Below are 11,461 nucleotides of genomic sequence, written 5' to 3' on the forward strand. Positions count from 1 at the left end.
CCTTTTGACCCTCTCGGGGGCAACGATGGTCCGGCTGGTGAGTCGAACTCTGGACTCGCGTGTGTTACACGTGCGCGGGGTTGAACGTCTCGCTTTTCTAAACTCTTTTTGAACTCTGTGTGTACCCCAGTACTTGTCGTCGCTGTCACGAGTCCCTCCCTTCTCAAACATCACTACTACTACCACCGACTCCATTTGGGGGTGAGCAAGAGCTAAGAACAAAACGAAAATGAAGAAAAACAGTGGGACAGGAACACGCAGTCATTACTACGCATTCCTTTCCCTTCCCGCTCCGAATATGTGGTGAAGCGCCGCTATCCCCCCCCCCCGCACACACACAACTAATGATGTGAGGGGGAGGATGGGGCACACCAGCAACTTTATTGTTCCGCCCTTCCCCCCCCCTCCAAACTCCAGGAGGGAAAGGGCGGGCGGCGGTCTGCGGAACACCATGAGCGAGGTGCAGCAGCACAATAAACAGAGCTACGCAAAAAATAAAAAAGAAAATGAAGAAGGAGGTGCAAGTGAAGGTTCTACAAACAAACAACAAAAGACTCGAACATTCTCACCCAAACAAGGGCCTAGGAACGGAGGACGGCTGACCCGTTCGTGGAGTCACCAGTGCACACCAGATGCGCTACCATCCTCTTTGGTGTCGCAACCCCTGGACCACACTTTCCCTCTTCCCCTTTACGCGGGGGAGGGGCTGTGTAGCTGATATAAGACGCTTTGTCATGGAAGTCATGACTCTACATTTTGTATTTCCAGGCACACACCCGTGGTGTCAGGCTATTTTACTGACGCTCTCTTTCTCTTTCCTTGCGTGGTGTCAGGGAGAGAGAGAGCAAACACAAATTGTCCATGTGTGCCTGCCACCAAGGGGGACTACGCCGCAGTCTCACTCACTCACTCACTCACTCTCTAGTCACCACCACGGCTGTGTCGCTCGGGCACGAGCTCTGCATGTGTTGTTGCCATCTGCATCTCCTCCCTCCCCTCCCCTCCCCCCCTCCCTTCCGTTCTTCTCTCTCGGGCACTCCCTCACTTTTCAGCAGGAGCCGTCGGTCGCTCGCTCACTTTCTGACTGCGAGTATTCACCTGCTTGTCTTTGTGGCTTTCTTTAGGCCAGTTGAGCTGCCTTCACTCTAATTCGCGCCAGCCGCCCCTTCTCGTTGCTTTTTTCACGTGATTTTATATTTTTATGTTTTCTTGTTGTTTTTGCGAACGCGGTGCTCCCGTGTATTCCGCCCTCCACCCCCTCACACACCCCCTCTCCCGATAACAAACCCAAACCTACGCCACCATCGGTGCTTTGCTTTCTGCCTCGTTCCCTGCTCACTAGTCGCCTCATTCCACCACGCCCCTTCCCCTCCCCTCTTCCCCTCCTCCCCCTTTTTTTTCAAGCGACGTCTTGGCTTGCGCTCCACTCGGTTTTCTCTCATTATTCGTCTCTCTTCTTCTTCCACTCCCTCTTTTTTTCTTTGAGGGGGGGGGGGAGGGCCTTCCATAAACGACTCACTTCGAGCGCTCATCCACCCCGTGCTAGCGGGGTCTTGGTGAGTGTCTGGCTCACTGGCCTGACTCGCGCTATCAAACACGTGCCTTCTTGTTTTGCAGAAGGCGTGTGGAGTCCTTGTGCATGTCTGCTCTATTGACTGCGTCGCCGACAGGCGCCGCCGCTACCTTGGCATGTTTGCCCGAGGAGAACGCCATTGTGCTGGATAAGTGGCTGTACGACGTCTGCGGGGTGGAAGGGGAGGAAGACAACCTCCAGTTCCCCTCGCATCGGCGCCCGCAGTTTTATCCCTACGTGGAGCGGCTGCGGCGCGTGGCGAAGGCGAAGCAGTTTCTTGCGAACACCTTTGAGTACCCTTCACGGTCTGGTACTCGCGAGGTTGTCGTACTACAGAGGATGCTGGAAGCATTGGCCTCGCTTCAACAGTCTGTGACGCGAGATACAGAGGAGGTGCAGGACAGGGTGCGCCACGTGCAACGCGTTCTCGAGGAGAAGACGATGGGCGCCTCTGCCATTATGGATGAACCGAGGGTGAGCGCTGACAGAGAGACAGGGGCCTCGGGGGATAAAGATGCTTTGACAACTGCTGCTGCTGCTGCTACATCCGCACAACCAGTTTCTTTCCCTACACCTTTGTGTGCCGCGCACCCCGAACGACACACCCCTTCCCCTCAGCAGCTTGGCTACGTCTCTCTGGATTCCGTCGCTGCATCCGGTGATGGCGGTCCTGCGAACTCGGAATTACAAGAGGCGGTCATCCAGAGGACCCTTGGCGGCGAAGCTCACTTTCCAGTGTCCACCAAAAGCGCGTCTTCCATCGCGCCTGTGGCGCGTGATGCTGACTACGAAAAAAAGAGAACTCTCTCCCTGCGCTACGTGGCAGAGCTTCAGTCCAAAACGCGGGACCTGTCAACGCAACGGGCAGAGATGGAGCAGCGACACACGCGCCTCTTAGCTGAACTGGAGCAGTTGGACAAGGAGTACAAAGCGCTGCAGACGACGGAGGAGTTGGTCGTCGCCCGTCATCAGGAAACGGAGTCTTGCAAGGAAGAGGAGAGGCGTCGACTGAGTGAAGAGGCCGCCATGTATGTAGCGGAGGAGGCTCTGTTCGAGTCCGCATGGGCGAAGTGCACTGCGGCGTCTCATGGGGAGCCGGTGGTGGAATTCAGTACAGGTGAGACGGTGGGTGGCGCAGGTGAACTTCACTTGTCGGGTGAGGCCTCGCCTTCGTCCTCGCCAGGGTCGAGGACGTCGTCGCCATCCCCACCGCCCTTTTCGTGGTCTGCGCCATCACACGCGTCCTCGATCCCCAGATTGTCAGCCCGCTCTACCCACGACGAGGATCCCGTTGACGCGGCGACTGCGGCACCTCCAGATGAGGCGTCGCTGACATCGGCATCAGAGAACCAATCTGAGACCGACAGGGAGCCTTGCGGTACGTCGTCGGGTCAGATCCCATGCGGTGCCGTGAGCAGCTCCACACGAACCATTCGAGCACCTCCCCTGCAGCGGCAGGCACTCGAGGCGTTGCGTCGCCAACTGTCAGCGATCGGCGTTCGCACAGCGAATTGCCGCCGTAAACTGTTGAATGAAGGGAAGGCGCACCGTATCACATTCCACCACGCGCAGCAACGACTCAAGGACTGGCAAGACGTTGCGACGCAACTGCGCCGCACACACCACCAGCTCCGCGGACAAGTGGATGTCATTCACACTGTTTTGTCTGACACTGCAGGCCGCCTGGAGAGGGGCGATTCGACAGCACAGCGCCCCGGCTATGGCGAGCAGCTGGCTCGGTTCAACACGTTGCTAAAGGAGCGGTCGTATGAGGCGCTGCAGTACTACATGGGCGGCAGCGGTGCCGCCGCAACAGACAGGCTCTTAGACGCAAGCGCCGACGAGGAGCTGCGAGCACTGCAGCGACGCACACCTTCGAAAGCGTCAGTGAGTAGCGACATGACTCCTGCCCGGTGTGACTCGGCGATTGCATCCTCTGTTGCTACTTCAATGCATCAGAGCCCCGTTAGCAGGGCCTCTCGCTCCCTCGACAACACCCTGCAGTTATCTTCGTCTCCACACACGCCCGTGAACGGGGCAGAGAGCAACGGTTTCTCAGTTCCAGTCACATCCAGCAATGATATCACTCTCTTGCGTGGCGTCGAGACACCACACCGCCATCGTAGCCGATTCGAACTCGTTCGTCATCTGCAGCGGTGGGAGTCCGTGCTGCTGACGGAGCGGCTAGCCATCTTGAAGGCTGCGCACATGGTGCCTGGCCCCCACAGTGGAACAGGGGTCAACACAAAACAAGCGGACGGTTTCAGCGCCACGCGCTCCTACGACGATCTGCGTGCGTTGTTGTTGCGGCCCAAGACACATCCCGCAGTCTAGAGTGTTGAGCGCCTCCCCTTTTTTAAATATCTATAAATTTTTTTTTGTGTGCCTCTCGTTACGCAGTTGTGGTTGTGACGCCTGCATTATTGTCTTCGACGAAGGCGGGCACGCGCGCCCGCACGCGCAGACACAGGCGCTGTATGGCTTGTGTTCCAAATGATGTCGAGTGGTGCGTTATCATTGGAGGAATGGGGAAGGGAGGGTGAACGGTGCGTAGCGAGTAACTGCGAGGTAGTTGGCCTCCCCCCTCCCTTCCCCTCCCTTCCCCCCCTTCCCCTCCCTCCCCCCACTGCGCTCGACTTGAAACGTGTAAGGAAGGCTTTTTCGTAATGGAGGGCTGTATATCTGCCCCCTCCCCCCCCTCTTCATCCTTTTCCTTACATGCACAGGTACACGTGCCTACGCTTCCTCGCCTGGTTGCGGAGAGGGTGGTGGTGGTGGTGGTGACTGCATCTTCAGTGGATCATTCTTTCCATACTACCTCCCCTCTCTCTCTCTATGTTGAATGCGTGTTTTGTCTCGTTCGCGCCACGCCAACCAGTTCACGCGCTTGTTTCTGCTTCTACTCTGAGAGCGGCTGTCTCTGTGTGTGCCGTGCCGCCCCCAGTCACAAAGACCACAGGCCACAGACCACAGCACGCACCCAGCCAGGCTTTCCGTGCAGGGGTCATGGCGGCAAGTGCTTCCTTATATATCCCCCCTTTTGAAAAGATCGAAATCTAGAGAGTCAGAGGAACGGGGGTGGGTGGGTCGGTCGGAGAGGGAGGGGGAGGAGGGAGGGGGGGGTGCAGGACCCTCCTTTGACGCAACTGTGTAAGGCTGAGGCTTGCACGCTTTGTCACATGCACAGAAGCATCGGCGATCTGCTGGAAGAGTTGTGCTTAGGGGAGCTTCCCATGAAAAGAACGCAACACTGGGCCTTGAGAACGTCTCTTTCCCTTTATTTGCTCTCCCCTCTCCCCCTCTCCCCCTCTCCCCCCCCTCCCCCCCAAAAAAGGGGGGGGTACTCATCTCATACCGAGTACCCAATCATCGTGCACGGAAGAAACCTATGAGTCTCCCTCTTTTTTTTTTCTTTTGCTCCCTGCCACGTGTGCCCCCCCCTCCTCCTCCTCCTCTCGACCCGTCCACCCACCCTCATGGGTCATATGACCACGAAAGGTACACCCCCCCCCATAACATACTTTTCTAGTCATCATGCTCGGTAGGCTCCTGCGTTGCTCGCAGGCAACCACAGCGCCACAGCGGTGGCGCTCTGGGTTTACATCTTATCCACAAAAGCGCAGGCTCCAGCCTCTCACCTGCGCCGCGTCCATGCACGGGACAACCCTCACTGCCCAACGGATGCTCAAGGGTGACTACGGTTTCAACGTCTTTCACAACTCCAACCCGCAGCATGGCGGCAGCTATGCTCGGCATGAGCGACGCATGCGTGAGGACGAAGTGGAGGACTTCTTGAAATCTGTCAAGCACTGGCGGCCTGTTCACGAGAATACAGTCGAGTGTGATGCAGTGGATTCGGCAGAGGCTGTGAGGGCTGGCGAGTGTGACGCTACGCAGCCGTCGTCCTCGTCGGTCTCCACTTCTGCCGCTGAGTTGCCGACACCAGCGGCCTCCCGCATGGGTGAGGAGGCTATCATGCGCACTTTTCATTTCGAAACGTTTCGCGAGGCGTACCACTTCATGGGGAGACTCTGGGCCTTCTGCTACGGCACGGACAAGTACCCCCCTGTCACATGGGAGGGGACGGCGATCACTGTCTACCTCTACTCGGCGTCCTTTCGAGGCCTCAGCAAGCGGGAGGCCCGCGTGGCAGCGTTCCTGAATGATCAATACAACATGGCCCGGAAAAGCAAGTGGCAGCAGCGTCGCATAGTGGACGAGGTTGTGCGCAAGGCCACCGTGGAGGAATTGTTTGGCGAGGGCGTATCGGCAGACTTGGCGCACCGACAGACCCTGCGCACAGAACCGCTGCAGGAGATGAAAGATGGGACGCGCAGTTGGCGCACCGCTATTGGGCTGCCGCCGCAGTACCCCCAAGACAGCGGCAGCGATGGAGAGGGTACTGCTAGGGGAGTGCAAGGGACGTAGCAAAGAGTATACAGAGTCACCTCCTCCGCATAACCGGCAGTGTCTTCCCACACTCCTCACCTCGGAGGCACACGCGGGGTGCACGCAGCACGCGACTGCCTACCGTATCAGCTCGTATTTACCGTGTGTCGTCCCCTCACTCCCCCCTCACACACACACACACACACACAGAGACAGAGAAAGAGAGAGACTCACTCATATGCAGATTGATGTACGTCGTCATGTCGACGCACCAAAAAAAAAAAACTAGCACATACTCTAGGGACTGGGGGTAAACATAAGTGTGTGTGTTGCCTTCAAACTCGTTGTGTCCGTCTTTGAGCCTCGTATAGGGGGCTCATCTCCGTACATCCTACAGCCGTTGGTGGTTACAGCTCGTGGTACGGTCTTCTCTCTATGTTTTTCCTGCCCCCCTCCCCCCTCATTTTCTAATCTCTCTCCCCCTCCTCCTCCTCCCCCCCTCCTTCCCCTCTCCTTCCCCTCATCTCGGCACGCAGAGCTCGACGCAAATCAAAACCCACTCATCCACCCCACCCGTACGAAAAAAGAAAAGAACAGCACAAGGTGCAGGGGGGGGGCATACACACGCACACGCACACACGCAATGACCCAAACGTGTTTCAGCGCTCTTCTCCATAGCCGGCCGTTTCCCCTCATCCTGAAAGTATTGAACATTTTAGGCGCCTTCGGCTGCGGCACCTATGCGCTCTTTCTCCTCATACAGCGCCTGTACGGCGATGTCCGCACATTCACCGCGCTCATCTACTTGCTTTTTTTTTCGATTGTGATACCCTCGGCAGAATGCGGTTTGATGAGCCACCCACTGCTGTCCAGCTCTTCGCGTTTCCTTCTCTCACCGATTGGTCGTACTTTCCTTTACGTTTTCATGGGCGGCGTGATTCTAGGCGCTGGCATTGGTGGGTGGATTATCGGTATATATCTCCTCGCTATTGGTGTTCTCAATATTGGTGCCTTGTGCATCCGGCGAGATTAAGGGTGGACGATTGGCGTAGTTTTTTTTTGTTTTTTTTTTTATCTTGGCTGCTGCGACAGCCAGGAGCGTCGCGCCGAGCAGTGGTCTGGGCTCCGTAAGGGTCGATGACGGACTTTTAGAACACGGTGCTGAGGCAGTTCATATCGTTCAACCTGTCTTGGGGTAGTCACCTACTCGTGTCTCTCACGTCAAACAAACGCACACACACACACACGCAGTGTATGTCGCTCAAATACTTGTGTTTATCCGACTGCTTGTGTGTGGTGTATGCCAACGGATGTTAATGAAGAAACCCCCCCCCTCCCTCCCCAAGGAAGCCCACAGGTTTCTCCCACATCAGTCCTGCACGATCTGTTATACACGGGTAAAAACGAAGGGAGCTGGTCTTGGGCACATAAACGAGCTTGGCACGTGTGCGCCCCTCACATGTATCTTTTTTCGGAGGTAGGTGCCGAGCCTTCAACTCTCAACGGCTCTCTACGACGGTGGTGTGTGAGTGCCCTCCCGTTTTCTTTTTTTTGCTCGCTTTTATAACCCCCCTTCTCTCCCTCCCAAAACGGACTCTGCGTATTGATACACACACATTCACACCGATTACTTCATAAACTTAAGCATCTGTGTGGCGCACTCACACCATCGGTCTGGACCCCATCGATACAAAAAAAAACGAAGGCGATTGAACTGCTGTGGGATGTCGTCGTCTCGGGTTCAGGGTACCCCCTCCGCCGTGCTCAACAACGAGGAGACAGTTGAGGTGATTCGTACACTCTCCTCGTCATCTGCGTCATCTTCTGCCAGCACCCACAGCAGCGACACTTGTAAGAGGGTGATGGACGTGCCTGGCCTATTGCCTCCAGAGATATCCCCCGCCATCGCCGGCGCAGCGTCAGTAATTGAAAAAAGAGCAAAGAATGTGAGGGGCCAACCCCACAAGGCTCGGCAAGAGGAGAGCGCCGCTGGGCGGACGGCAAGGCAGCCCCCACCACCCTCGCCATACCCCACGCCCCGCAAGCCGCACTCTTCCGTTGATGCCCCCATTTTACTCCAGCACCACTTCTCTGCGGTTGAGCTGCAGTTTCAGCTCGAGCAAGACCGCGCGCAGCGCTCTACGATTACCCCGCGTGATGTTGCCAATCTCGTTTTGTGGAGTGTGCCAGCGCCGATCCCGATCATCGAGTCGCCGCGCATTTTCTTTATAAAGAATAAATCGCAGGTGCGCAACACTGTTGTTATCTATGTGAACGGCTGGTCGTATGATGAGATGTTGTGCACCGGTGTAGGCCTGCCGCGACGGCATGGCGAGGAGGCACATCGCAGCAACGCGCTCCCGGGGCAGGCAACTCCATCGTACACGACGGACAGAGATGAAAAAGTCACCGCTCACACCGTAGAGGCCACTGCGACCGCGGCGAGGGCGAAGGACGACTGCAGTGATTCGTCTGCGCACTGGAACAAGGAGCTTTGCCGCTCTATGCTGAGTGCGGTGCGTGAGGGTCGATGCTGGGCGCGCCCCAGTCAAGGTGCGGGCTGTGCTGGTGGTGTCCAGTACTGCCCACTTTTTATTCCGAGCACCCGCAACGAGCTGGAAAAGGATCTGTGGTGGCGCAACGACGCAGTGCGCAGGCCTGGGCCCTCTTCAACTGGCTCATCCTCTGCGCTGAGCTCTCTCTGCCCAAAGCGCAGCCGCGGCGAGGGGGGCGGGGAAGTAGTGGATGGCCACCGCACGAGCCCCGCCGTCGAAGATGCCCGTGGCGTCGGCAGCATGTTCCAGAAGGCAATGCGACTACATGCAAACGATCCACGCTTGGGTGACGTGGCAACTTCTGCGGAGAAGTCTGTCGGTGCCGATGCGGCACCGACAGAGGCCTCGCCCGCCTTCACATCGGATGCCTTCCAGCAGCACCAGCACCTTTGGCAAGATCGAGTCGTTCTCCAGGAGTACGCCCTGCACCTCCCAGAGCACGCGGGGGAGCTGCAGCAGTTGGGCTTCACCCTTGTGCCCCCTGAAGGGATGACGGTTGCTGTATCTGCAGATACCGACAGCCCCGAGGATGAGGAAGGGGAAACGGGGGGCCGGAGTGACAGTAATGGAGAAGGAAAGCGCGATGTCTGGGTGAGTTTCGCAGCAGCCTCCCCCGCTGCAACGCCAGCGGTGAAGGTTGTCGCATTCGACTGTGAGATGGTGGAGGTGGAGGGCGGTGAGAGTGCTCTGGCTCGAGCAACGCTGGTCGACGTGCTGACGGGCAACGTTGTGTTGGACCTGCTCGTCAAGCCACGGCAGCGCGTTACGGACTATCGGACTCGCTTCAGCGGCATTGATGCGGCGATGCTTGACCCAGTCTCCACTACTCTTGCAGACTGTCAATCTGCGCTACGGCGCATTATCAACACCGATACTTTTGTTGTCGGGCACAGCCTTGAGAACGACTTCAAAGCGTGCAAGTGCATTCCCAACTGCTACGTGCTCGACACAACGTGGCTGTTCCCGCATCCGGCGGGTCTGCCCTACAAGAACGCACTGCGCTTCCTCGCGCAGCGCTACCTTCAGCGGCGTATCCAGCAAGGCTCACACGACAGCACCACTGATGCCTTGGTAAGCGCGGAGTTGACGCAGCTAAAACTTCTCAACGGTCCTTCTTTCGGCATTCGACCACGCGTTAGCGTCTTGGGCCGTATAGCGGAGGCGGCTGGAAGCGCCAGCGATGGCGTAGGCTCTGAGCAGGAGCCAGAGAAGACAACCAGGGCAGAGCTGGACGTTCGGATACATCTCTTCGACGATGCCACGACGCTGGCCTCCCTCCTCCCAGCCCCGCAGAGGGAAGATACTGCCTCTGCGGCTCACAGGGAGGCGAGTGGTGAGCCAAGGACAAGTGCGCCTCAGCAGCCTCGATCTGCGTTGGGCCGTATTGACACCGTAGCGGTACGCAACGACGAGGACGCGATGCGCAAAGCCGTTCGCGCCCTCCAGCGTCGCGCGCATCAGGAGGCCCGTGACGCCGCTGCCGCCGACGGTGTCGATCGCGACAAGGACGCGACCAAGAGGCCAAGTTTTTCTCTGTTCTGGATTCAGTTGACACAGGCCAAGGCGGATGTGGTTCTTCCGCCAGCAGAGGCATCCCCGCCGTCCGCAGCGGTGGCAACGGAACAGGAGATCCAAGCCGTTGGAGGCGTGGCGCCTGGCGATGACTCCAGCATCCATGATACGAGCTCTGCATACACAGCAGTGCAGTTCCACACGGTGCATGACACAAACCGACGTGTGCTGCGCATCGTTGAGGCCTGTCCGGATGAGACTCTTGTGATTGTCCTGACGGGGCGCTGCGAGGGAGAGGCCGGGGGAAACCACCTTTCACGTGCACAGGGCACGTGTTTTGCATTTGTGAAGGATAGCAGCGCCCCTGGCCCCCGTGCAGAGGAGCTCATAAAGTTGACAGACCACGACAGCGTGAATGGCTTGTCACATCCGTCGGTGGTGGGCGCTGAAGTAAACGACGCCCCAATGCGGAGCGAAAATTCGCTGGCGACGTCCGCCGCATCGCATCGTGTTGAAGAGAAGGCGGCCATGATGGAGAACACACCGCCTGCATGTAAGCAGCAGTAAATCCTAGTCGTTTGACCAAAAAAAAATAAAGCGATGTGAGGAGGGAGGGGGAGGGGTGGGTTGGTGGTGCGTTGGCCCGTGTTTTTTTTCATCCAGACGTCTTGAGGACATCTAAAGCTTCCTGTAGCGCCTCTCTAAGTCTTTTGTTCTCCCTTTCCGCCGCTTCGCCTTACACTCCCTCCCCCTCCCCCTCCCTCCCCCCCGAGGTAAGTTGGGGGGGGGTGCAAGGCGACGGTGGCTGATTTCATTCACTGGAAAAGGTAGGGTTAAGGACACCCACCCGAGCACAAGGGCAACAATAACGATAAAAGTGGTCTTCTGACGGTGTCGGCTCGACTCGGCGCGCCAGTCGTCACCCCCTTCGAATCTCGGTGTGTGTGTGTGTTTGGGGGTGGGGTGGGGTGGGGTGGGGTGCGGGGTGGGGGGTGGAGGGGGGGTGAAGGGGGAGTACTCACTCTTGAAGAGTACTGTCCATCGCCTTTTCTAGGCACCTTTTTCGCCCTTTTCTAGTATTGCGCCGCTTTTTTTTTTCTGGATGGGAACTTGTGTCCCCCGAGATGAGGAGCAGCGTGCGAATGCATTTCATGTGCCCCCCTCCCTCCCCTCCCCCCCTCAAATCCTCTTTGTACCACCTGCGTCTCTGTCGTCGATGTTGTGAAGCATCTCGTTGCTTGTTTGCTGCCTTCTTCCTATTACCTCCTCTCCCCTCTTCTTCTCTCCGCCTCCCTCCTCCTACCGTCGCCTGCGCCCGCACATGTGTGTGTGTGTGTGTGTGCCCCCTCTTCTCTTTTCTTTGGTTCTTTCATCGCTGACCTGTGCGCGTTTTGTGTTTGTCCTATTTCAGTTATCGGTTGCTCACTCGCTC

At 57.5% G+C, this 11,461-nt stretch overlaps 4 protein-coding genes across 4 annotated transcripts; all 4 read left to right on the plus strand.

Moving 5' to 3' along the window:
* Positions 1-1,639: 1,639 nt before the first annotated feature.
* On the plus strand, positions 1,640-3,907 carry JKF63_07960 (uncharacterized protein; the record flags this gene model as incomplete). Its single annotated transcript, XM_067903888.1, has 1 exon — positions 1,640-3,907. The coding sequence occupies one exon, from the start codon at positions 1,640-1,642 to the stop codon at positions 3,905-3,907; it is 2,268 nt and encodes a 755-aa protein (XP_067752188.1).
* A 1,200-nt stretch (positions 3,908-5,107) lies between these two features.
* On the plus strand, positions 5,108-6,001 carry JKF63_07961 (uncharacterized protein; the record flags this gene model as incomplete). The annotated part of the gene is made up of 1 exon (XM_067903889.1): positions 5,108-6,001. One exon carries the CDS (start codon positions 5,108-5,110, stop codon positions 5,999-6,001), a length of 894 nt encoding a protein of 297 aa, XP_067752189.1.
* A 604-nt stretch (positions 6,002-6,605) lies between these two features.
* Positions 6,606-6,995, plus strand: JKF63_07962 (uncharacterized protein; the record flags this gene model as incomplete). The annotated part of the gene is made up of 1 exon (XM_067903890.1): positions 6,606-6,995. The coding sequence occupies one exon, from the start codon at positions 6,606-6,608 to the stop codon at positions 6,993-6,995; it is 390 nt and encodes a 129-aa protein (XP_067752190.1).
* A 691-nt stretch (positions 6,996-7,686) lies between these two features.
* JKF63_07963 (uncharacterized protein) lies at positions 7,687-10,596 on the plus strand (the record flags this gene model as incomplete). Its single annotated transcript, XM_067903891.1, has 1 exon — positions 7,687-10,596. The coding sequence occupies one exon, from the start codon at positions 7,687-7,689 to the stop codon at positions 10,594-10,596; it is 2,910 nt and encodes a 969-aa protein (XP_067752191.1).
* Positions 10,597-11,461: the final 865 nt, after the last annotated feature.

Source organism: Porcisia hertigi (genome assembly GCF_017918235.1).
Source record: "Porcisia hertigi strain C119 chromosome Unknown contig_6, whole genome shotgun sequence".
Classification (NCBI taxonomy): Eukaryota; Euglenozoa; class Kinetoplastea; order Trypanosomatida; family Trypanosomatidae; genus Porcisia; species Porcisia hertigi.